Source organism: Pelodiscus sinensis, chromosome 32 (assembly GCF_052426305.1).
Source record: "Pelodiscus sinensis isolate ZL-2025 chromosome 32, ASM5242630v1, whole genome shotgun sequence".
Classification (NCBI taxonomy): Eukaryota; Metazoa; Chordata; order Testudines; family Trionychidae; genus Pelodiscus; species Pelodiscus sinensis.
The window spans coordinates 4,443,800-4,469,528 of record NC_143083.1 but is presented as its reverse complement, the minus strand read 5'-3'; the positions used below and the strand labels follow the sequence as shown (position 1 = coordinate 4,469,528).

General features: G+C 63.5%; 1 protein-coding gene across 4 annotated transcripts in view; it reads left to right on the top strand.

Moving 5' to 3' along the window:
* LINGO3 (leucine rich repeat and Ig domain containing 3) overlaps positions 1–19,413 on the top strand; it is a 91,209-nt gene extending 71,796 nt beyond the window's left edge. For 2 of the 4 annotated variants that reach the window (XM_075903186.2, XM_075903187.2), the window contains exon 3: positions 16,724–19,413. In XM_075903186.2, coding sequence (XP_075759301.2) covers positions 16,728–18,575 — 1,848 coding nt within the window. In that variant the 5' untranslated portion in view covers positions 16,724–16,727 and the 3' untranslated portion in view covers positions 18,576–19,413. Of the gene's footprint in view, positions 1–3,731; positions 3,964–15,711; positions 15,960–16,723 lie in introns of those variants that run through there. The other 2 variants (XM_075903188.2, XM_089774975.1) reach the window with 2 other exon arrangements.
* The last annotated feature ends 6,316 nt before the right edge of the window (positions 19,414–25,729 follow it).

Below are 25,729 nucleotides of genomic sequence, written 5' to 3'. Positions count from 1 at the left end.
GGGGGGGAGGCTGCATTTGGGGTGCAGGGGGCATGCGGGGAAAGGGCTCGGCTCGGCCGCCCGCAGTCCAGGGCCAGTCTACCGCTGGGGTGGTAGAGAACAGCGACGCCCCCCCAGCTGAAGAAGCAGAAAGTGCCTCCCCTCTGGGTCTCCCTCCCACGCGGAGCCTTTGCTAATCCCCCCCAGCTCCACTTTTCCCCCTCTGGGCTGGTGCTGTCATCTGGTGGGGGGAGCGGCGGCGGCGGCGTGGTATTAGCTGGGACAAAGTAGGGCAGCGCGGCAGGCAGGAGGGACCCGCATCCCTCGTGCCGAGCAGCGGGGGGGCGGCTGCCTTCCTGCCGAGGGGGCTCAGGGAACTGGGAAGAGGAGCCGGGGGGGCGGTGCTGGGCTAGCCGGCTGCCTGCAGCACCGCTCGGGCCAGGGAGCGCAGGGCAGGCACTAGGCGGGGGCAGGCTGCCGCTGGGTTGTGTGCAACAGGCCCCCCCGGGTGGCATGGGCAGGGCAGCCCTGGCGCTGCGGGGCCGGAGGAGGGAGCGCGGTGCCTGTGGCGGGCGCTGGGCGAGCTGCCAGGACCGGTCTGCTGGGGACGGGCAGTTTCACTCCGTCTTGTTCCTCACGCCGGCTGGGACTGGCCCTGACTCGCCAGCCCCCTGGCACTAGAGCTGGGGGGTTCTGAAGTGGGGGGGGCTGCACCCAAAGGCCTGTGCCCTTCTGGGGGGCTGGCTCCTGCCTCTGCACTGGGACAGGGCGTGCGGGGCCGTGGGGCGGCACAGCGGAGCACTGGCTGCCAGGGGCCCTGTGTGGGCCAAGGCCTGGCATGCGCGTACCGTTTGGGGGCGGCATTGCCCCCTGTCCGGGTTTGCCCAGGATCCCCCCCCCCCCGGCCCAGGAGATCTGCCAGGATACTCGGGCCGTGCTGCCAGCTGGCCCGTTTCAGGGGGGCTGGCTCAGCCCTGGGGGCCGGGGTTTGTCCGTGGGAGCTCAGCGCGGTGCGAGGGGTGGCGGCTCCCACCCCAGCCCATCCGTAGCTGAGGCCTTTTGCCCCCCCCAGAACTGCCCTAAGTTGAGACCCTGCTTCAGTGCCCCCTGGGGGGCTGTGCACGGGAGCAGAACAGCCAGGATGCCGGGCTACCGCTGCCTTGCACCCTCCTTTCTCTGTCCCACCTACCCACCCATGTCCCTTCCAGAGCACCCTGCACCCAGGGCTTCCTCAGAGCCGGCCCTCACGCCGAGGGCAGTGTTCCCTGGAAGCTGAGCACTTGGGCGGCCACCCAAGGGAGAGGCAGGTGCTGCCCAGCTGATTAGCAGAGCGCCCACACCCGACTGATGTGGTTTTACTGGTGGTGCACATCCACATAGGCCTTGGTGTACGGAACAAAATTTATTCTGCACAGGGATGAAAATATTCGAGGGGACCTTGGCAGAAGGGCCCCAGCACTGTGGAGGTTCCCCAGAGGACCATTATCCATGCCCAGCAGAAGCCCCTATGTACCAGCCTTGTTGGCCACGGCACCCTCTGTTCAGGGCAGTCACTGTCGCCCTTGGGTGCTTGGCAGAGCCTCGTTGCTGATATGGCACCCGCCAGGGTCCTGAGGGGAGCCGCTCAGGTCAGCACCAAACTGGTTTTTCAGCAACAAATGCCAGTTGGTCAAACCAAGAAGGGGCCCTTGGGCCCAGGGCACAGTGGCTGGTCCCGTCCGGACAGACTTTTCTGAGTAGCCTGATTGGTGGTGAAGCAGGCCTGGGCCCTGGGCCACCAAAGAGCCAGGCCCTGCCCCGGGAACTGTCAGCCGCGGGAAGTGCCCGCCGGCTTCCCATCCCCAACCGCTGGACTGCTGGCTGGCTCACGCTCTGCAGAGCCCCAAGCCCCTGGAAGGGTCTCGGGCTTTGTCCTGCGGCACCAGGGGAACATTTCTGAAACGTCAGAAAAAATCAGGCTGGGAAGAAGAGTGCTTCCCCCGCCCCTTTGCTGAGCAGCCTGGGGGCAGAGGGAGGTTCGGCATGGCCCCCTGCCTGGCCGAGGACCCTGCCTCGCCGTAGAGGTGGGGCTGAAACCAAGCCCCGGCCTGAACCGTGAGAAAACTGGCGCCAGATCCCAGCGTCGCTGCTGGAGCGCAGCCCTACGGGCGGTCGGGGTGCGTCCTGCGCGCTTCACCCCATCTGCCCCTCCCCAGCCGCCTGCCAGAAGAAATCAGAAGAGGGGACGTGGGGAGGAGGGAGCAGGGACGCGCTGGGAGTGGAATTTCCGGCTATTTTTGGTTTTTAATTAAGGGAGCTGCATTCCCCGCTAATAGGGACTTTGAGCCAGGCTGGCTCCCGGCCCTGGTCAGCCCCTTGGTAACATGAGCTGTGGAATGTTCCATCCTCAACAGAGGAAAACGGCGGCATGACACTTTCCCTTCTGGGTCAGCCTGGATGGGCCGTGAGGGGTTATTTTAGGGCCCGCATGTGTCAACGACTTGCTAAGGCGTTTCCACCCCATCTCGTTCCATGCAAGGCGGAATCCAGCCCATCGCTGGAATACCATGGCTGGCGCCTGATGTGGGATGGGTGGGGGGGTCTCAGATGGTGGGAGGTGGCCCGTGGCAGGTATTTGACAGGGCTCTGCCACGCTGCCCGTGCCCTGCCGCCAAAGTGGCCCGTGGCAGACGTTCGACAGGGCTCTGCCACGCTGCCCGTGTCCTGCCGCCAAAGTGGCCCGTGGCAGACGTTCGACAGGGCTCTGCCACGCTGCCCGTTTCCTGCCGCCAAAGTGGCCCATGGCAGACGTTCGACAGGGCTCTGCCACGCTGCCCGTTTCCTGCCGCCAATGTGGCCCGTGGCAGACGTTCGACAGGGCTCAGCCACGCTGCCCGTGTCCTGCCGCCAATGTGGCCCATGGCAGACGTTCGACAGGGCTCTGCCACGCTGCCCATGTCCTGCCGCCAATGTGGCCCGTGGCAGACGTTCGACAGGGCTCAGCCACGCTGCCCGTTTCCTGCCGCCAATGTGGCCCGTGGCAGACGTTCGACAGGGCTCTGCCACGCTGCCCATGTCCTGCCGCCAATGTGGCCCGTGGCAGACGTTTGACAGGGCTCAGCCACGCTGCCCGTTTCCTGCCGCCAATGTGGCCTGTGGCAGACGTTCGACAGGGCTCAGCCACGCTGCCCATGTCCTGCCGCCAATGTGGCCCATGGCAGACGTTCGACAGGGCTCAGCCACGCTGCCCGTGTCCTGCCGCCAATGTGGCCTGTGGCAGGCGTCCAATGGGTAGGGACGGGCACTAACCCGCTGGCGTTGTCCAGGGCCACTTGGGGGCAGGCAGTAGGTTCCCGAGCTGGGGATCGGGCAGGCGACTGGAGCCACATTTACTGCATCGCTGTCCGGGGCCATCCGCTGTCCCCGGGCTCCTCCCGGGAGCTGTTTGGGGCAGGCCGGCCGCTGGGCTCTGGGCCCCTCGCACATGGCGCCCGCCCCAGTGTGACCAGCGTGTAACGGCGCCGCTCTGGGGCCGCGAGAGGCGCCCGCTTGGTCCCCGGCCCCCGCGCCCAGCTCCCTGCCGCCCCCGCGCCCAGCCCCCTCGCACCCCATCTCCTAGGGACGCCGTCCCGGGAAGTCCCCATGGAGACACTGAGCCTGTCCAGGAACGCGCTGGCCGGCCAGCCTGGTGATTTCACAGCCCCCTGGCAGCCGGGCACGGCTGTCACACGCACCCCCCCCCCCGCGTGCACGCGCACACAGCCCGGAACGGAGCCATCTGGGGCACAGACGCGCGGGGTTCCGAGGGCGCTTTCTCCTCCCTTCATTCCCCTGCGAAGCGGGCTCCAGAGCTTCCTTAAATCCCGCCCGCTCAGCAGCGTTTTCCGAGGCGGCGGTGGCTGGGGGGGGAGCGCCGGGCTGAGAACAAAGCAGCCGCAGCGTCGCCGGCCGGAGCCGTTCGTGAGCGGGGGCTGCGGCTCAGACATGGACGGGGCGAGGGCTGAGGTGAGGGGTGCAGAGATGGGGGGCTGGGCATGTCGGGGTCCGCGGGGGGGGGGTGCAGAGTGGGCTCGGGCTTGTGCGTGCGTGTGAACACCCGTGCGGGGGGGGGGGTACTTTAGATGAGTTTCTGGAAAGGGAGGCGTGCGTGTGAACACACACATGTAAGTGAGCACGTGTGTGCACGTGCGTGTGAGCCCGTGCACGGTGGCGGGTGGGAGGATGGCGGGAATGGCCGGCAGGTGGGATCCCGGCTACGCGGCCCACCCTGCCTGCGGGCTGGGTTGAACTCCCCTCCCCTCCCCTCCCCTCCTCCGGTGCATGCTCGGGAGAGCGGCTGGGGGGGCGGGGGGGGCTCCCGGGCAGCCACCAGCTCCCGGAGGGGACAGGAAATCCTGTTGCTTGCAAATTCAGCCAAGGTGAGTGAGCTCAATGGCAGCGGCTCTCAGCCCTGCCCCCTGGGAGCCGAGGGCAGGTTTCCGGGGGCCCTCCAGGCAGCGCCGGCATCAGCTTGGGGCCCGGAGTCCTGCCACCGGGGCCTGAGGCCAGCGCCTGAGCAACTTAGCTGGGGGCGGGGGGGGGGCATTTGCTCTGCTCGCTGCCCCGCTCGCTGCCCCTCACACCGGCCCTGGCTTTTATCTGCAGAGCCCGCTGCTGTGGCTCAGGTGAGCCGCGGCGCTCGTATGGGGCGGGGGGGCTCAGAACAAAACGGTTGAGCCCTGGCTCTCTGGGCTAGCTACAAACAGAGGCAGGCCCGGGGGGGGAGGCGGCAGCGGACTGGTCTGCGCTGCACGCCCGGCAGCGTGGGGAGGGGGGGTTCCGTCTGCACTAGCTGGCGAGTCGGGGGTCGGGACCGCGGTAAGCCGGCGCACGAGCCTGCTGCAGGGCCGACGCACCCACAGAGAGATGGAGGCGCCCGGGGGGTGCTGCTCAGCAGGACACGAACCCGCGGAGTCTAGGTCTGAAATTCCCACCAGTCCCAAGGGTCCAGGCTCGGAGCGAGCGCATCAGCATCCCGGCCATCGCTTTGCGGCCGGTTCCTGGCCCCTTCGGGCTGCTCTCCGCTAAACAGGGCAACAGGAGGCAGCTAATCTCCACCCAGTTGTGTCAGCGCCTACCCCACCGCCTTCCTCCCGCCCACGTAAGCGCCCCACTGCGCCCCCATAACAGCTCCACCTCCAGGAGAGGGGTGAGACGCCTGCCGGTGCAAGTCTGCGTAGGCACAGCTGTTGGCTCTCTTGTCAATTTCAGGGCAGGAGCCCTGCATCAGGGGCTGGTGTCCTGCTGGAGCCCTGAAATTGACAAGGCTGCTGAGTTCCTGGGGCCGAGCAGCAGGAGCAGCCGGACCTGTGGGGCAGGGAGGTGCCAGTGGAGAGACCAGGCTCTCTGCTCCTCATGCGGCCCTTCTTGGGTCAGTGAGGACACCCCTTGTGTGGTGTCGGGGCTGCTGGAAGGTGCGAGCTGGACAGCCCTCGAGGCGCCTGCAAAGAGAGGCAGCATCCCCCGGGCCTTGGGCTCATGGCTCAGCCAGCCCCGGGTCTCTCTGCTGAGTGTAATAAACCAGCGCTACAATAAACCCAATCGATGCTGGCAGGTTTCACCTTACAGCGATATGGCCGCTGGCGTGAGAGCCAGGAACCTCATCAAACCAAAGGAGCCGCATAGGAAGAGCTGGTGGTTAGAGATTTTGTTTTTAATGGCGAAAAATGAAAAGGGTTCTGCGGTGGCTTCCCTTCTGCAGGATGCAAAAGCACAGGCGTGTTTTTCATGGCAAGTTTTAATCATAGAGGTCAGAACTGTTATTAAAAAACAGCTGTTGACATTTCTTGTTTACCAAAAACATGAGCAGGAGTTGGCAAGTGAAAAATCTCAATCACTCTTTCATCAACGGTTCTTATAAGAGAGTCAATAACAATGCTGATAGAATAGTCATGGGGGGGGGAACAAATTGAGAGCGTCGGCAGGTTGATGAGATTTTATTTTAGTGAAAAAAGCCATTTTTTTTCACTGACATAAAACCCTCACTTTTTAAAAATGTCAACTCTAATTACATGGGTTTGGTGCCCATTTTTTATTACTGCCCCAGAGGGGATAGGAACAAGAGACACTGCATTTCACATCACCATTCAGAGCCAACCGGTGCATTCTCACCAGTTCATTGCTGCCATGAGCAGGAGAGCTTCTGCAGAGACTAAACACTGCCTTGAACTGGTTAGTGTTTATATGCTCTGCTGCCCCTTATGGGATGGAACCAGGAAGTCACAGCTGTGTGTCATGAGCCCTCTAGTGCTTACAGAAATTCTCAGGTGGGTCAAGCGGCAGAAGCCGGCGCTTGTGGAGCAGAAGAATCTGGAATTCTATCCCTGCCGTAACCATAAATGCACAGCGACGTCCTAGGTGCCCAGGGAATTGTTAAAAAATCTGTGGAGCTGCAGCAGACAGATCTGGTGTGGAGAGACCCGGGTGATACGGCAGAGGAGCGTAGATAAATATTGTAGATGGATGGCTGATAAAGGCAGAGATGCTGTTGGCTGATGGACCTGAGCCATGCGGAGGAAGGGAGGCGGTAGTGAAGCAGCCGGGAGAGGGAAGGCTGTGGGGGAGACTGAGGCTGAGAGCCAAGGTGGCAGATCTGGAGGCCCCTTTGACTGACTCGCCTTCCCTGGCTCCTGTGTGTAATTAACCGAGGCCTCTCTCCACAGCGCAGCTGGGCTGCTGCGGGAGCCAGCACAGGCTGGGAGCAGGAGGCTGCCAGGGCACCGAGTCAGTAATCCGCATGGGACGCTGAACAGCCAAGGGCAGCTCTGGGCGGGGGCCCCCAGGGAGAGAGCGTCGCCCAGCAGGAGCCCACAGGTCAGGGCCCAGCCCCCGAGCGGTAAATCTGCAGCCAGGCAGCTGCCCGGCTTTCCTCTGGGCTGCACCCATGGGAGGTCAGCCTGCCCCGGCGCAGAGGGGTTACCGGGCAGAGCCTCCTGCTGCAGAAACGCGGGGCTCGAGCTGACGGTGTCTGGTGAGGAGACGGACACACAGGGAGCCGTTCTCGTCCCTTCCAGCAGAGGGCAGTGGCCACACTCAGCCCAGCAGCATTGGACCCATTTTACACACAGATCAAATGAGGCCCAGAGAGGGGACTGGATGCTGCCCCAGCCAGTGACCTAGGGCTCGACCGCAGGAAAGCAGCTTCCCAGAGTCCTGCTGCCGCCCCGAGACCCATTCCCGGCTGAACCCGAGGGCCCTGGCAGAGAGCTTCTGTACTGAGCCATTTGACGCTGCTTAGTCTTAAGCGCTCTAAGCCTCCCCGTCCTTTGGGTTGGGCATCAAGGAAACAGAAAACTTGGGGGCATTTGAAAAGCCCCTTTTGACAGCTGCAGAAGTTGGGGTGTCCAGCCCATCTTGCCAGGAAGAGGCTGGTCCCAAACTCCCCTCCCGCCATGGAGTCAGGGAAGTGTGGCTCAGATTCTGACCTCGGTGCTCGGTCTCTCTGGGGAGGGCAGGGGACGGGGCACCAGCAGGACTGGCAGAGCAGAGTCTGTGCCACGTTACCGCCGTCGGTCCCTTTTCTCCACTACACCCCGATGCGCGACCACTGTCCTCAGTTACCTCCTGCAGGAACGCCCCTCCCAGCCCCGCTCGGGGAACGGCCGGGCCCTGGACCTGGGCTGTGTCCGCAGGCCCCGTCAGCGTCTCCACAGGGTAACGAGACGGGACAGGTGTCTGCCATTTTCCATCCTTGTTAACATCTCCAACAGGTCAGTGAATCCGAGGCCTTGGGTGGCATTTTCGGCTCCTGTTACCGTCTCCGTGTGCTTACCCCGACTGATTTGCTCCGCTGCCATTTTCTCTTCCGGTTAAAATCCTCGTCCCAATGCAGAGGACGGGGGGGCAGTGGGGAAGTTGGGGGGGCACAGCCGGGGGGCGTGAGAAGGGAAAGGCAGGCACAGAAGGGGCCGGAAAAAAACAAATCCCTGGAAGATGCAGGCCTGGGATGGAGCCAGGGGGAGTGGGTTAGGGGAGGGCATCTGTAGCCCCACGCCACGCCTGTGGGCCCTGTTCTGGCACAGGAGAGAGAGCACCCCATGCTGCGTCACCAGCACCCAGCAGTGCAGAGGACGGAGAACCCGCTCCCCGACGTGGGTGCATGGTCCTAGCTACCTGCACACACGGCCCTGCGTGAACCGGCCCTGCCACTCCCTGGGTAGCAACAGGCCCTTCAGCCCGTCGGAGATGGTGACGGATGCTGCTAGCTCCGCCAAGGCCCTGAGACTGGAGACAAATAGTGGGTAGGGCCATTGGTGGCTCCGCCCACCCTTTGTTCCCCAGCACAGGGTCCTGTTGGGCCCGTGGCTGGGCCCTGGGGCAAGCAAACTGTCTGCCCTGGGCTGTGAGCGGGGGGGGGGGGGAACCTGCAATGTGTGTAAGGGCCATGGCTGGCAACAGACTTTGCCGGCCTCTGGGCAATGTGGGGAGGGCTTGGAAGGGGCGGGGCCTCAGGAGGTAGGAGGAGCTAGAGCAGCCAGCCCTCAGCGCCACCTGGACCGCGCCGCACCTCCCCAGCCAGCCCTCAGCAGCGCCCCGAATTCACCGCGTGGAGCCCCAGGCTCACTGGGCCCCAGGGCAACTGCCCCATTGCGCCCCGACCGGCAGCCCTGGCAAAGGTTCTAGTCGCCCCGTGCTCTGACTCTCCCCACAGGGGGGACCGGGCGGCCGCGGAGCTGAAATCATACGGCGAGGCAGGGAGGAACGTCCCCGCGGGGCCAATCCTTCACAGCCAACAGCCCTCCAGGCCCTCAGCCTCCCACGCTCCCTCCCAGAGCCTCCCGCTCACCGGCGGCTCCAGGCCTGGCTCCGGGCCCAGGGGACGTTCCACGAGCTGCTGCGGAAGCCCTGCTCGGTATCACTTCCCCGAAGGGCCGGGGCTCTCGCATGGCAGAGACCCTGGCGGCAGCCAAACTTTCCCATCCCTGGAAAGTTTCCTGGCCTGAACCAGCAGAAAAAGTCCAACTCCAGACAAGCTGGGCACAGGGAGAAGGAGTCCGTTACGGCCAGTCCGAGGGCTTTGCTTGGAGTCCAACCTGCTCAGACCTCGGTGGGCTGAATGGACGGAGATTTCAACGCGTAAAAGGCTTGGACTGGAAAATCCTGCGGCTTTTTGTGCTGAAAATGTCAAAAGGGCTCCTCCTCCCCTGCCGCTATTTTTCCCCTCAAAAACATTTCAAGCCGGGAGATCCCTCAAAACCTCCTTTAGGAAGGGGCCATCAACCCCCCCAGCCCCACCCCCACCATGTTATACAGACCTGGCCACCCTCCCCCATCCCCCCACGCTTGGGGCAGGCAGCTCCAGGGAGTTCAAGCAATGGCCCTCACCTCTCTCCAGGAACAAAAAACAGGACGATGTAGCACTTTAAAGACTAACAAGATGGTTTATTAGGTGAGGAGCTTTCGTGGGCCAGACCCACTTCCTCAGTGGGACGCACAATGGAAGAAAATTGTCACAACCATATATGCCAAAGGATACAATTAAAAAAAGGAACACATATGAAAAGGACAAATCACATTTCAGAACAGAAGGGGAATGGTGGGGGTTAAATGTCTGTGAGCGAATGATATTAGAGGTGATAATTGGGGAAGCGATCTTTGTAATGGGTAAGATACAGGGGCAGCCTTCCTCACGGGAGCCCATGGGGCAGGGCCGAGGCCCTGAGCTGTGCCAAATGTCAGAGGCCCCAGAGCATCACCTGCAAGGGTGTATCACTGCCGGGGTGTATCTCTGCTAGGGTGTATCACTGCTAGGGTGTATCACTGCCGGGGTGTATCACCTGCCAGGGTGTATCACCTGCCAGGGTGTATCACCTGCGAGGGTGTATCACTGCCGGGGTGTATCACCTGCCAGGGTGTATCACTGCCGGGGTGCATCTCTGCAAGGGTGTATCACTGCCGGGGAGTATCACCTGCCAGGGTGTATCTCTGCAAGGGTGTATCACTGCCGGGGTGCATCTCTGCAAGGGTGTATCACTGCCGGGGTGTATCACCTGCCAGGATGTATCTCTGCAAGGGTGTATCACTGCCAGGGTGTATCACTGCCAGGGTGTATCACTGCCGGGGTGTTTCACTGCCAGGGTGTATCACTGCCGGGGTGTATCACTGCCGGGGTGTATCACTGCCAGGGTGTATCACTGCTGGGGTGTATCACTGCCGGGGTGTATCACTGCCAGGGTGTATCTCTGCAAGGGTGTATCTCTGCCTGGGTGTATCACTGCCAGGGTGTATCACTGCCGGGGTGTTTCACTGCCAGGGTGTATCACTGCAAGGGTGTATCACTGCTGGGGTGTATCACTGCCGGGGTGTATCTCTGCCGGGGTGTATCTCTGCCTGGGTGTATCACTGCCAGGGTGTATCACTGCCGGGGTGTTTCACTGCCAGGGTGTATCACTGCAAGGGTGTATCACTGCCGGGGTGTATCACTGCTGGGGTGTATCACTGCTGGGGTGTATCTCTGCCGGGGTGTATCACTGCCGGGGTGTATCACTGCCGGGGTGTATCACTGCCAGGGTGTATCTCTGCAAGGGTGTATCTCTGCCTGGGTGTATCACTGCCAGGGTGTATCACTGCCAGGGTGTATCACTGCAAGGGTGTATCACTGCTGGGGTGTATCACTGCCGGGGTGTATCTCTGCCAGGGTGTATCACTGCAAGGGTGTATCACTGCCGGGGTGTATCACTGCTGGGGTGTATCACTGCCGGGGTGTATCACTGCTGGGGTGTATCACTGCCGGGGTGTATCTCTGCAAGGGTGTATCACTGCCAGGGTGTATCACTGCCGGGGTGTTTCACTGCCAGGGTGTATCACTGCCGGGGTGTATCACTGCCGGGGTGTATCACTGCCAGGGTGTATCTCTGCAAGGGTGTATCTCTGCCGGGGTGTATCACTGCAAGGGTGTATCACTGCCGGGGTGTATCACTGCCGGGGTGTATCTCTGCAAGGGTGTATCACTGCCAGGGTGTATCACTGCCGGGGTGTTTCACTGCCAGGGTGTATCACTGCCGGGGTGTATCACTGCCGGGGTGTATCACTGCCAGGGTGTATCTCTGCAAGGGTGTATCACTGCCGGGGTGTATCACTGCCGGGGTGTATCACTGCCAGGGTGTATCTCTGCAAGGGTGTATCTCTGCCGGGGTGTATCACTGCAAGGGTGTATCACTGCCGGGGTGTATCACTGCCGGGGTGTATCTCTGCAAGGGTGTATCACTGCCAGGGTGTATCACTGCCGGGGTGTTTCACTGCCAGGGTGTATCACTGCCGGGGTGTATCACTGCCGGGGTGTATCACTGCCAGGGTGTATCTCTGCAAGGGTGTATCTCTGCCGGGGTGTATCACTGCAAGGGTGTATCACTGCCGGGGTGTATCACTGCCAGGGTGTATCACTGCCGGGGTGTATCACTGCAAGGGTGTATCACTGCAAGGGTGTATCACTGCCGGGGTGTATCACTGCAAGGGTGTATCACTGCAAGGGTGTATCACTGCCGGGGTGTATCACTGCAAGGGTGTATCACTGCCGGGGTGTATCACTGCCAGGGTGTATCTCTGCCGGGGTGTATCACTGCAAGGGTGTATCACTGCCGGGGTGTAACACTGCCGGGGTGTATCACTGCCGGGGTGTATCACTGCCAGGGTGTATCACTGCCGGGGTGTATCACTGCCAGGGTGTATCACTGCCGGGGTGTATCACTGCCGGGGTGTATCACTGCAAGGGTGTATCACTGCCGGGGTGTAACACTGCCGGGGTGTATCACTGCAAGGGTGTATCACTGCCGGGGTGTATCACTGCCAGGGTGTATCTCTGCAAGGGTGTATCACTGCCGGGGTGTATCACTGCCGGGGTGTATCTCTGCAAGGGTGTATCACTGCCGGGGTGTATCACTGCCGGGGTGTATCACTGCCAGGGTGTATCTCTGCAAGGGTGTATCTCTGCCTGGGTGTATCACTGCCGGGGTGTATCACTGCCGGGGTGTATCACTGCAAGGGTGTATCACTGCCGGGGTGTATCTCTGCCGGGGTGTATCACTGCCGGGGTGTATCTCTGCAAGGGTGTATCACTGCCGGGGTGTATCACTGCCGGGGTGTATCACTGCACAGACAGGACAATGCAACGAGAACCGAGCAAGATTCATATTTGCAACTCGACCCGTTACTAGGCGAGGACGCGACTAACTGGTCGGGGGCGGGGATTGTATTTAAAGCCCTGAGCTGTCGCTTGCTTGGCTTGTGCCTGAGTCCGGCCCTGCCCAGGTGTGCGCCACCCAGACCAGCCCCCTTCCTTCGGCCTCCCTCACTCCCAGCAGCCTCCCCCTCTGATCCCAGGGCCATGCACTGATACGGCTTAAGGGAAACCAACTTCCTTGTGCAACCGCGGGGGCACGTGAGGGGCTGGTCCGGGCCCAGACTAGAGGAACCCACACGCCTCTGAGTCCCCCCCCCCCATCGCCCAGTGTGGGTGCTGATCTCGCCCAGCAAGCCCTGGCCTCAGAGAAGTGCAGGAGAGGAAGCGACCGCACGGTGTCAGCAGGGCCGAGCGGTATCTAGCCCAGCCCTGGGAGGTGCGTGGCTCACGTGCTCCAGTGACGGCGATCGTCCTTCTTGTCCTTCACTCTGCCTGCCGCAGACAGCCTGAGGACAGGCAGGGTTCTTCGAATGTGTCAGGCTGAACAGGGGGGTCTCTGCCCACAGGGGCTTAGCTCGCCCATCCCCACGTCCCCGGGCGACAGGTGTGCGCTCACACACGCGTGCGCACGCAAGTACATGTGCACCCGTAGGTGAGCACGTTTGCACCCGGGCCGGGACGCACACGTGCCCAGGCGTGCAGACACACTAGCCACGAGCATGTGGGCAGGCAGCAGCCGTCGCTGGCTCATAGGCCAGCGAGTCGTGTCCCTGGGAGGTGCCCGGCTCAGACCCCGTTCCCGCTGTGGGTGTGGGCTGCCGGCCCCAGGGCCCCCACGCCTTCCTGCCAGCGGGTGACAGCTGCATGGATAACACAGACTCCAGGGGCTTTCCATTTCCTTGTGTAACCTAGCCCCCACCCCATGGCGGCGCGGGGAGGCCAGCCAGGCCTGCACCCCATTGCCCTCTCACAGCCCTGGGGCGCTCCCGCGGGCGCCTGCTCCCTCCCGAGGCCCCTCCGCTGCCAAGCGCTAATTGCTGACGCCACAGCTGGCGGAGCAGGCAGCTTTCCAGCGGGCACGCAGCTGAGCGCCCGTTCTCCCCCGCCTGGACTCTCCTGCTCCTGGGGGAGGCAACACGGTTTTACCCACAAAGCTTCTTATAAAGCAGAGGTGGCTGGACGGGGTTTCTCCCGAAATGCAGCGAGAGTCCCCTGCCTTCCAAACAGCGCCTCAGTGCCAGGGAAGGGCAGCGCCCCGCTCATCTTTTCCATCCATGTGCGGAATAAAATGTTACGTGCACTCAGGCATGTTAAATGTGCACCACAAGCCTCTGCTCATCCACCGGGCAGCATTGGACTCTCACCCGGCTTCCAGGGAACCCCGGGGGCAGGGTGTCGGATCGACAGCCGGGGAGAAGCAGGGTCTCTGTGGATCAGCACCACCGGGATGGGGTGCTTCCCGCCAAGCCCAGAACACCCAATTCTAGTGGGGAAGAGCCGGCCCTCCCCCCGCCCCCCGAGCCCATGCTTGCCTCGAGCTCTCTGCTGGTCTGGCACCAGGGGCTGTGGCGGTGAGACGGGGGAGCCTCGTCAAAGCGCAGGGCTCAGCTCGTTCGCTACCGTGGCCTCCGCAGCCCCGGGGGTCACTGGACCGAGGGCCCTAAAGCCCAGGTGGCTCTGGGCCGCGGGGCAGACATTGACACGTAGCGGAGAGCGCAAAGCGACAGGGGGGGCTGGGCTGGACAAGTCCCATTGGCCTAGACCCCCAGGCACTGGGGGAGGGGCCGTGGGGCTCGTGCTGAGTCGCTCGGGGGGCGCGGAGGGTTTCTGCACCTCCCAGGATCAGCGACACGGAGCTGGGCTTTTCTGGAGCCCGAGGGGGGCAATTCTGGGATTTAGGCCCCTCGAGGGTCCGTTCAGGGCCTCAGGCGCGGTGGGTGCAACACGGGCTCGAGGTGCATCGCTGCGGCGTTAGGTGCCTAAGTCCCTTGGGAATGTGGGGCCTAAGTCCCTGTTGCCAAAGGGGCTCCTCACTGTGACACGGCGCCCGCCAGGGGCTGGCCCGTGACGCTGCCCCTCCCCCCAGGGACATAGCGGAGCGTGTTGCACCGATCGCAGCGGGCGGGTGGGGGTCTGCCCAGCTGTGGGGCTGCCCCTTCACTCGCGGGGCTGCGGCAGGGATGCCCCACCGAGGCGGGTGTGCACCCTGGGCACAGAGCTTCATCCGTATCTTTCGCACAGGCCTCGATCCGCAGCCCCTGCCCAGACGCAGGCCGGGGCCGGGCCCAGGGCCGCTGACCCACAGACAGAGCAGTCGGGCCGCACACACGAGACGTAAAAAACCAAAAACCCCGAGGCGGCCCCGACCGAGATGGAGAAAGACCCTCCCCTCGTTCCCCTCGCACACACCCGGCATGGGAGACTGGGGGGGGGCGGAGCACCCGCGTGGGCTCCCCGATGCACCTCCACGTGAGTGCACGGAAAAGAATTCGTTCCGCGCAGGGTGGCAGCAATGAGAGGAGCCCTGGGCGTGATGCTAGAACGGGGTGGGCGATAACGTTTGTTGAGGGGGGGCTCTCCAAGATGTTGGTAAGGGGTCAAGGGCCAGACTTCTCTATGGAGGGGCTGTGGGTCTGGGAGGGAGGTCGGGTGCAGAAGGGATGTGATCTGGGGCACGGGATTGGGGTGCAGGGTCCAGGAGGGGGTCTGGGTGCAGGAGAGGATTCTGGCCTGGGGGAGGGGCTTTGGGGGGGGCAGGGTCTGAGAGGGAGTTGTTACCAGGCTGGGTTTGTGCATAGGCTCTGGGTGGTGCCCTGGGGCAGGGAGTTGGGGGTAGGGGGTGGGTGCCAGTTGCAGGCTCTGGCCAGGAGGCTCCCTGCCAGCCACAGCCCCAGGCCGCTCCAAGCATCTGGCTGTTGCATGTGCCTCTCTGCACCCTGTGTGTGTGTGGGGGGGGGAAATTCATGTGCTGCTGCACCCCCAGCACGGTCAGCGCAGCTCCCATTGGCTGGTTTCCCATTTCCAGCCAATGGGAGCTGCAGTGACTGTGCCCGGGGGTGGCAAAGTCTCCCGCCCCCAGGCGCGTGGCACCGAGAGGCACATGGAGCAGCCAGCTGCTTTGAGTGGTCTGGGCTGCTGCAGGGAGGGAGCCAGCCTGGGGGTCCCGGCAGGGCAGGCCGAGGGCTCGAATCTGGCCCCCGGCTGGATCCGGCCCGGGCCTGGCCTAGTGGGCAGACGGCTGAGCGAGTCTCCCTTGGCCACAGAGGAAGAGGAAGAGGATGGGTTGTGGGCCCTGGGCCAGAGCAAGTGGCGGGTCCCATCCCATCCTGTCTGACGGCAGCCCCCCCGCAGACTCCTCCCTCCTGCTGCAAAATGGAGTCAGGCCTGGGGCTCCGGTTTTTCCAACCTCCCCCCATTGGCCGGGGCACTGGCCCAGGGGCTAATCCGCCACAGCGGATCCATGGGCGAGTCTGCCAGCTCTCTGCACTCGCTTCCTGGGCGGCGAAATGGGGCGAAGGCAAATCCGAGGCTGTGTAGCGTTGTGAGGCTGGCAGAGGGAAGCTGGTGGAGACAGGCAAAGGGTTGATTGCCGTGGCCGGGAGAGAGGCCGGGAGGGCGTAGGGGAGCACAGCAAAAAATTAAGTTGACAGAAAAATTCGAATCCCTCCCAAACGAGGCCAGCGTTTCATCCGCCGGAGGAGGCTAAGGCCTGTGCATAGAGCTCAGCGGCCGGTATTAATCTATAATCTACAGAGACAGCATTGTCCAATCTGCAGCCTTCCTAAGCCAAGCTCTGACAAGGACACCTCTGATCCGCACCGTGCCACGGACTGGAAGAGCCCCCGTACGTGTCTTGCGAGATGTCTATTTCCCGAGGAGGGGGGGAGCACTGGGATGGGCTCCCTGGGTGGGGGAAGAGGGGCATCTCCATCCCTAGGGGCTTTAAATCCCGGCTTGACACAGCCCTGGCTGGGATGACTGAGTTGGGGTTGGCCCTGCCTCGGTGCCTCCGGAGATCTCTGACCTGACCCGTGACCCTGACGTACGCCCTGGGCAGAGGCGCCGACCATGTGGGTGCCCCAAACAGTGAGTGGTCAGCGCCCTCCAGCCGCCTGCCGATGGGCGATTAGGCAGGAGACAGGAAGAGGCGGAGTAGGGGCAGGGCTCAATCCAGGGAGAGAGCAGACCAGGGCGAGGGCGGAGCATGCTCAGAGGAGGGGGCGGGGCCAGGGTGGCGCGCCCACCGGAAAAGAAGGGGGTCAGCGCCTGTGACCCCGGAGTCAGAGCTCCCCAAGGTCTGCACTAAGAAGGAATGCAGACCGGGTGGGGACAGGTGGCCCTGAGTTCTAATTCTGGGTGACCTTTTGCAAAATCATGGCCCGGCCTCATGCCTCAGTTTCCCCCTCTTCAAAACAGTTCTGAGATTTCACGGGGGGGGGGGGGGTAGGGCTGTGAAGTTGGGTTATTTTCCCGCCCAGCCTCTTGGTAGTGTGAGGGGAGCGTGAGATGTGCTGGGGCAGCGTGCGCAGGGTCAGTCGGCTGAGCCGGGCGCTTGGCGGGACCCCTTGGGCGCGTGCGAGTAACAGGCTGCTTCTGTCTCTCTTCCAGGCGCATGGGAGAAGGGTGGTGCGGCCGTAGGACCATGCGCGACACGATGACATGGTGGCTCCCGGTGCTGGCCCTCCACTGGATTCTTCTGAGCGCCGCCCGGGTGGCGGCCTGCCCGGCCCGCTGCGAGTGCGCCCCTCAGCTCAAGTCCGTGGTGTGTCACCGCAAGCGCCTCACCTCCATTCCCGAGGGAATCCCCACGGAGACCAAGCTCCTGGAGCTCAGCAAGAACCGGATCCGCTGCCTCAACCCGGGGGACCTGTCCCCTTTCCCGCTGCTGGAGGAACTGGATCTGAGCGAGAACATCATCACCAGCGTGGAGCCGGGCGCCTTCAGCAACCTCTTCCACCTGCAGATCTTGCGGCTCCGAGGCAACCAGCTCCGGCTCATCCCTCCGGGCGTCTTCACCAAGCTGAGCAACCTCACCCTCCTGGACATCAGCGAGAACAAACTCGTCATCCTGCTGGACTACATGTTCCAGGACCTGCGCAACCTGAAGACCCTGGAGGTGGGGGACAACGACTTGGTCTTCATCTCCCAAAGGGCCTTCTCCGGCCTCCTCGGCCTCGAGCTGCTGGCCATAGAGAAATGCAACCTGACGGCCATCTCGGCCGAGTCGCTCTCCTACCTCCACAACCTGGAGGCCCTGCGGCTCCGACACCTCAGCATCTCGGCGGTGGAAGATCAGAACTTCAAGAGACTCTCCAGCCTCCTGCGGCTCGAGATCGACAACTGGCCGCTGCTGGAGGACATCTCGCCCACCGGCTTCCAGGGCCTGAACCTCACGTCGCTCTCCATCACCTACACCAACATCACGGCCGTGCCCGCGGCCGCCTTGAGGAGCCTGGTGTACCTCATGTACCTGAACCTCTCCTACAACCCCATTAGCTCTGTGCCCAGGGGCTCCTTCAAGGACCTCATCCGGCTGCGAGAGCTCCACATGGTGGGCGCCCTCTTGGCCTCCGTGGAGCCTCAAGCGTTCGCAGGCTTGAGGCAAATCCGCCTCCTCAACCTCTCCAACAATTTCCTCTCCACCCTGGAGGAGAGCACCTTCCACTCGGTCAACACGCTGGAGACGCTGCGCGTGGACCGGAACCCGCTGGCCTGCGACTGCCGCCTCCTCTGGATCCTCCAGCGCCGCAAGACGCTCAACTTCGATGGGCAGCAGCCCATGTGCTCCTCGCCCGCCGAGATCCAGGGCGACGCCCTGCGGGACTTCCCCGACTCCGTCCTCTTCGAGTACTTCACCTGCCAAAAGCCCCAAATCAGGGACCGCAAGCTGCAGCACGTCACGGCCCGCGAGGGGCAGGCCGTCTCCTTCCTGTGCCGCGCGGACGGAGAGCCCGTCCCCACCATCGTCTGGGTCTCCCCTCAGCACCGGATGATCACCTCCAAGAGCGCCGGGCGAGCCACCGTCCTGCCCGGGGGCACGCTAGAAATCCGCTTCGCCCAGGTCCAAGACAGCGGCACCTACATCTGCATCGCCAGCAACGCCGGAGGAAACGACACCTACTTTGCCACCCTGACGGTCCAGGGGCACCCCGCGGACGGCTCCCGCTATGCAAACCGGACCTCGTACCTGGGCGAGTTCAACGACACCTTCCCCAACAACACGCAGGTCTTCTTAAAGTTCACGCTGGACCTCAAGACCATCCTGGTCTCCACGGCCATGGGCTGCATCACCTTCCTGGGGGTCGTGCTCTTCTGCTTCCTGCTCCTCTTCGTGTGGAGCCGGGGGCGGGGGCAGCACAAAAACAACTTCACCGTGGAATACTCCTTCCGCAAAGTGGACGGCCCCGCCACCGCCGCCGGGCAGGGCAGCGCCCGCAAGTTCAACATGAAGATGATCTGAGCGTCGCCCGGGAGGCGGGGGCTGGCCGGTCTGCTGCCTGGCTCCGTACGGGGCCCTCCCGGGGCAGGGCACGGGGCTGGCAGCCTCCTCGCTTTGCTCTTTGCCTCCGTGGGCGGCGTCGCGCCGCGAGGATGAGGCGGTGAAACTCGCAGAGGGCCCTGCCCGGGGCCGCCAGGGCTTGGTGGCGCCAGGGAGGAGCGGATGGTTCTCTTCCCCGGCCTGCCCGGGGAGCGGCCCCAGGTGCTTCCAGTGGCTTAGTCGGTTTCTGAGCACACCCCACCTCCTGCGAGCGCCCCACGCCCGGCCCGGGGGGCGGAGAGGCCTGGTGGGGCAGGGCCTCGCAAGGGAGCTAACCGTCCTTTGTACCCACTATGCATTTCTCAGCGCGAGCAAACCGCGGGGGCCGGAGAGCCCGCCCCTCTTCCACGGGACCCCCGGCTGCCTGCGCCTCCTTGTTCCTTTCTTGGGGCTTTTTAAGGAGTTTCCAACAGAAGTGAAGTCTTCCCGTGCGACGCAGGGCTCCGGCCCCCGTGGCCTGGCAGGTGCTGCGGCCGGGCGAACGCAGGGCTGGGGCGCCGCCGGGGACGGGTCCCTTCGAACACGCAGCGGAGGGGCAGCCTCTGAAGATGGCAGAGCCCCCGCCCGGGGCGTGAGCCTCTGCACAAGCAATAATAACCCAGCCGGACAGGCCCCCGGACGCCGGGCTCTGTGCCGGAGGTAGTGCCGCCCCGTGGCATGGAGCGTGGCTCACCAAAGCGCACCCCACCCCCGCTCTGCCCCCTCCCTGCCTCTTCCCGCCCCGCTCTGCCCCCTCCCCGCCTCTTCCCACCCCGCCCTGCCCCCTCCCTGCCTCTTCCCGCCCTGCTCTGCCCCCTCCCTGCCTCTTCCCGCCCTGCTCTGCCCCTTCCCTGCCCTGCTCTGCCCCCTCCCCGCCCTGCTCTGCCCCCTCCCCGCCCCTCCTCACCCCCACTCTCCCAAGCTCCCTTCCCCAAGCCGGCGGGCTGGGGCTGGGCTTTCCGCTCCCCGCCATCGCCAGTGCGTGCCGGCCCCCAGCCCATCCCCAAGGCCGCTGCAGTGTCCCCCTGAAATGCTGGACCCCCCAAAGCGAGAGCCCAGGACAGTTGCCCCGACCCATCCTCTGGCCACAGGACCCAGCGACCCGCAGCCCAGGCACGTCCCGCGGCCGCCGGCTCTGCCCCTCCCCCTTCTGGGACGGGGCGTTGGCGGGCGAGGCAGGAGCCCGGGGCTGCACCGTGCGGGACTCGGTCACCTCGGCCGCCGCTTCTCCGCGGGCAGAGGCTGCTCCACAGGGCAAGATATAGGCCTGAGGCTCCGCCCCCACTCCACCCGAGGCCCCGCCCCACTCCACCCGAGGCTCCGCCCCACTCCACCCCCCCCCGAGGCCCTGCCCCCACTCCACCTCTTCCCCAAGGCCCTGCCCTCACCCCCCCTTTTTCCACCCCCTCTCTGTAGGCCCCCCTCACCCTGTCTCTTCCTGCCCCCTGCTCCTCCCCCTCCCCCAAGGCCCCGCCTGCCACCCTCCAGCCCCCCCCCCCCCGTCCAACGTCTGAGACTGGAGGCACTGAGCACCCCCTGCTTGTTTCCGTGGGTCAGCCCCGAAGCGGGCTCCTCTGGGGGAGAAGTCAGGCAGAATCCCCCTTTCCAGTCTCGCAGCGGGAAGGGATGAGAACCTGCCGTGGCCCCCCGGTGGGAATGGAAGGGCCATGCCCCGATGGGGGGGGGGGGGTGAAGAGGCCACGTCACCCCCTTGGGGCAAAGGGGGGGGTTGTGTCCGGCCAGCTGTCCTCCCCCCCCCCCGTGTGTGTCTCTGGGCACGGTGGCAGCGTGTGCAGATGAGGCGTGTGCGTGGGCTCGCCCGCGTGGGCAGCCGGGCTGGTGGAGGGAGCCCCGATGTAGAGACAGCCCCTCGCGCACAGAGACCTGCCCCTGGGAATGAGCCAGCCCCCGGCACAGCGCCGGAGCCCTGCACAGGAGGGGTCAGCCCGGCCCCCCCGTTCCTTCGGCTGGCGAGGCCTTTGGGAAGAGCAGCCCAGACGTGCCCGCCGGCCGTGGCGAGGTTGGGAAATGAACCGTTGGTTACCCGAGCGCCTAGGAAAGGCAGGCGCGACCCCAGCGCCGGCGGGCCGAGCTGTTAAGCCCAGCGAAGGCCACGGGGGCTCCGGCCTCCTCGATTAACCCGCCCACCCGCTGCCACCCAGGGAGCCGAGGGCCGGCCCACGTGCCCCGCCGTGCCCAGACGAGGCTCGGCAGGCCCCCCCCGCGAGATGCTTGTGCCGCAGCCTTTCCAGCTCGCCAGGGCAGCCGCGGCGGGGGGGCGCCGCCGTGACACCACCCGTCGTGCCAGGCAACACGCGTCCATCTGGCGGGGGATTTTTCTTTCTTTTAAAGGATCCCAGTGGGGGGGGCAGGAGGCAAGTGGGTGGCTGTGAGCCAGATGTGGGGGCTGCCCCAGATGGGTGGGTGTTGAACAGCGGTCCATCGACAGCCCCCAGGCCACGGCGGCGGAGAGGCGGGACAGTCCCACCCTGCCCCTCTGAAGGCCATGTTCAGCGGGTTCTCATTCCTTTACCGTGCCGCCAGCTCTTCCAGCCCATTTGGCTGGGAATGGAAAGGCCTTTGGGAGGGAGTGTGGTCTAGTGGTTAGAACAGGGTTGGCCTCCTACCGCTGCTGTCTGACCCCGCGACAGGCTATTTCCCCTGCCCGTGCCGCATTTTACTTGTATGTAATAATTCCGTCTCATTCATGCTAAATGGGCTCCCTGGGAGCGAAGGTCCTTCGGAGAACCCCTGCCGGGCTGCGGGGCGAGCCTTCATTTGTGCGTTCCTGTTTGCAAAGCGCTTTGTGCTCCATGGAGGGAAGGCCCAAGATGAAGGCGTTCTAATATAACATGCCCATTAGTTAGTGCTTGCATGCACAGCACTGTCCTCTGCTGGAGAGAATCAGAACTGCTCTACTGCGTGTCATAAGCCCCATACTGCTGGAGAGTTGCATTTAGCTGGAGTGGCAGGGAGTTTTGCAGCAGACGCAGTGTGTTCTAGCGCCACTGCTGTCTTAAGCAGAGCTGCACAAATCCTGGATTTCTTATTGTTCAACTAACAATTCAGAATAACGGCGAGGGGGGGTTGATTTCACATCAAACTAAAAGCAATTTTAAAAAAATACCAAAACGAAAAGTCAGCACATTGGTTTGGGGCATAGCAAAGCCTTTCACTTGGACTGTGAAAGGTTTGGGGTGGTTGGTTTTTTTTAAAAAAAGTTTTCTTTGTAATAAATGCTACATCCGTTTTAAAACAACAAGGCACCTTGCCCTGAAAAGCGGAACCTCTTTGCCTGCCTCTGAATTTTTTCCCCAACACAATCCCCCTGCACTTTGGTGCTGCCAAATCTGCAGCGAGGGGAGAGGGGAAGTCACTATGTAACACACAGTTTCAGATGAAAAGTTTCACCCGTGCGAATCTTAAGGCCCCCAGACATGCAGCATCAGGGGGCATGTGTCTCTGTTCCGGGGTTTTGTGTCTCCCTGGAAGTCTCGGGGTCTCCGTGACTGGCAGGATTATCCCCACAGCACATCCCACCCCTCTGACGGCAGCCCCACACCTGCCGGGAAATGGAGTCAGGCCTGGAGCTCCCATTTTTCCAAACCGCCACCCGCCCATTGGCCGGGGCACTGACCCGGAGGCTAATCCACCACAGCAGATCCCTTGGTGACTGTGCCAGCTCTCCGCACTCGCTTCCCTGGGCTGCAAAATGGGGCGACGCGCCTGCCCCCCGGTGCCGGCCCAAGGAGCGGGGTTGCTGTGTTCAGCCCCCGAGTGGATGGCTGCTGGAGGAGGTGTTAACAAAGCCCACGGTAAATTGCAGGCAGAAATATACGTGCAAATTACCACCCAGGCACTGCATACAGATCCCAGCCCCTGTGCACACGCCGGCACCTCTCCCCTGCCCTCCGGCGACTCCCCTGCCATCTCCTCCCCCGGCTGCCCCTGTCGCCGGCACGGGCTGGCTCTGCAAAGGTCCACGCGAGGGAGGTTGGTTTCTCGGCGCCCAGCGGATTCAAACAGCCCTCTGATGCTGCGGAAAGGGACCTTTATTTTCACTGGTTTTCACCTCTGCAGAGAGGGCCCCTTTCTCTAAAGCCCCTTTGTGGCTCCCAACATTCCTGCTAGTCTTTTCCATCCAGGGGCAGATTTTTTCCACCCATGTGTGGAATAAATTTTTGCATGTGCACCAAGGCCTATGCAAATGTGCACCACCAGCTGAAACACAAAACCAAGCTGTGGGCACTGTGCTAATCAGCCAGGTGGCCTCTGAATCGCCCCTGAGCGGCCGCACAAGCTCCCAGCTTCCAGGGAACACAGGTGGTTTCCCCCACTCTTTGCCCTGGGGGCTGGTGTGTGCCACCCACGGCAGCAGCTACCCGCGCTGCAAGGGCTGGGAAGGTGGCCCTCCTGTCTGGCCCAGCCCCTCCTGTCCAGGCGAGTTGGCTAAGGGCCAGTGCCCCTTCAGCAAGACAGGGCGGGCAGCAGGGCCTCGCTGTGCCCAAGGGCGCGGGGACCCAGCCCAGACGCTCTGTGTCTTAGGCCCATGGGGGTTAGCAGGTTAATTCTAAAGGCCACGGGCCAAAGCCCCTCCTGGCCGACAGGGAAGTGATGGGCAGGAGGGATCGGCCCAGGTGGAGGCTGTTCCGGAATCCAAAAGTGACCGAGCTGGAGCCACATAACCAACCGCCTGGCTGGGTCAGGAGGCCCCGGGACAGCGATGGACCAGACCGGCTCGTCCATCGCCTGCGCCCCATGGGCACGCGGGTCCCTGCTCTGGAGCGCTGGCCCATGCAGGTTCAGACGAGCCAAGCAATGGGCACAAGTGGGGGGAGGGTAGGTTGGCACAAGTGGGGGGAGGGTAGGTTGGCACAAGTGGGGGGAGGGTAGGTTGGCCGTAGGAGGGTGGGGAGGCGCTGGGATGGGTTCCCTGGGGCGCGGGGGGGATGATGGAGCTGGGGCTGGTCCTGCTTTGGGCAGGGGGCTCCTGAGGTCTCTGCCCGCCCTGGGGTTCCAGGATTCGTCCAGCCCCGGGCGGCAGAGCCCTTCCCGCAGTCCGGCAGCGCTCGCTCACAGGATGCGTCCCCGCCCCCCGTCCCCTCCCGGGCTCCCTCGTGGGCGGGCGGTGGGGAAGGAGAACCGGCCCGGAGAGCGCCCAGCGCCGCAGTCAGCAGGGCAGGGCAGGCCGCACATGGGCCTGGAAGAGGGGGCAGGAGGGGGCACTGGCAGCTGCTTTCGGGGCCCTTGTCCTCCCCCCACCCCCACCCCCGGTGCCTGCAGCCCCCGGAGACTGGCTCCACCGTCACAGTCCCGACGGACTCGCCGCACAGCCCCCGCGGCGGCGCAGGCAAGCCCAGGCCTCTGCTCAGGGCGGGCCTCAGTCCATGTGGCGAGGGGCCGGCAATATGGGGGAGGCTGATCCTGCCCCCCCCCCCGCCCTGGCTCAGTGCAGCGTCACCAGGACCAGGGCTCGCATGGGGCGTGCATGCTGCCCCCTCGTGTTAGAAACGGGTCCTGGGCACCTTGCGTTCCAACCTGGCCCCGACGCGCGGTCAGGGGAGGGCCGACTGTTACCCCCACGAGCCGCCCCCCCCATGTAGCCACCTCCCCCCGACACAGCCACTGCCTGCAGGGGCCCAGCGAGAGAGAGGCAGGCATGGCTCCTTTGTGAGGCTCCATGGCCTGGCCTGGGAAGAGAAGCCAGAGGCCTGGGGCAGGGAGGGAATTCGGGGCCAGATGGGGCCGGAGCTGGGGAAGGGGCCTGTGCTGGTTGGGAGAAGACATGAAGAGGTGGGGGGTGTTATGCAGCTACATGGCCCAGAGCCCCACGACCAATCACCTCATCCCACCGCACCCACCAGGACCTACCAACAGGCAGCAAGGGGTCCACCCCAACACGCCCATGTCTCAGGCCCATGTCTCAGGCCACAAAAAACTAGGGGTCTGTGCCCAAACCCACGGCAGGAACCCCTCTCCGCAAAGGGCTAATGAGCCCCCCCCCCCGAGCCAAGCAGCCCCAAACTGGCACTTGGCTCCTACCCCGCTCTGCCCGTCCACCCTTTGAGCTCCACACGGTTCTTCCTTTTGCCCCTTTTCCTGGCAAGCAGAAAGGCTCCTGTTCCTCCACCGCGGGAAATGCCGACTTTGCTGCCTGGGCCTGCCAGCCGCTGGGAGCCACCCGCAGACTTTTCCTCTCCGCCACCGAGCTGCCCACAGCCCCTTGGCCTGCTCCCCCGCTCCCAGAGGGCTCTGCTGCGCCCCGGCTGGTCCCTATGGAAGGGCTTGTCCCTGGGGAACATGCCCTGTTCTCTATGTAACACACATGTGAAATGTGCCAGAGAAGCTGACGCCTCCGTCCTGCGTCGTTTTATTCTCTGCCCCGCGGCTGAGCTTTGAAGGGGCCTGGCCAAGGACTGAGGAGAAGCCATGGGGGGCAGCCTTGGGTTTTAGCCCATTTCTGGGAAAGAGGCCCCTGCCCCAGGGTTGCCAGGTGTCCGGTATTGACCCGGCCAATTCGGTATTTTCCCCTCCTGTCCGGTAAAAACATTCAGAAAATACTGGACACCTAAAATGTCCTAAAATGGCCAGTACTTTCTGGCTACGTCTAGACTGGCCCCTTCTCCAGAAGAGGCATGCTAATTTCTCACTTTGGAATAGGGAAATCCGTGGGGGATTTAAATATCCCCCGCGGGATTTAAATAAATATGTCCGCCGCTTTTTTCCCAGCTTGGGGAAAAGCCGGAAAAAAGCGTCTAGACTGGCGCGATCCTCCGGAATAAAGCCCTTTTCCGGAGGATCTCTTATTCCTACCTTCAGGAGGACATGTTTATTTAAATCCCCCGTGGATTTCCCTATTCCAAAGTGAGAAATCAGCATGCCTCTTCCGGAGAAGGGGCCAGTGTAGACGTAGCCTCTGCCTTTTTCCTGGCCAGGAGGCGAAAATCCCGGGTGCTCACCGGGTTCCGCAGGGGAGCTGTCCGGCCCGGCGCAGGGAGGCAAGATGGCAGACGGCCGCCAGCAGCCTGTTAAGGCCAAAAAGCCTCAAAAGCTCTTCTTAAAGGGGCCACGCTGAGTTTTTTTAATTTTTATTTATT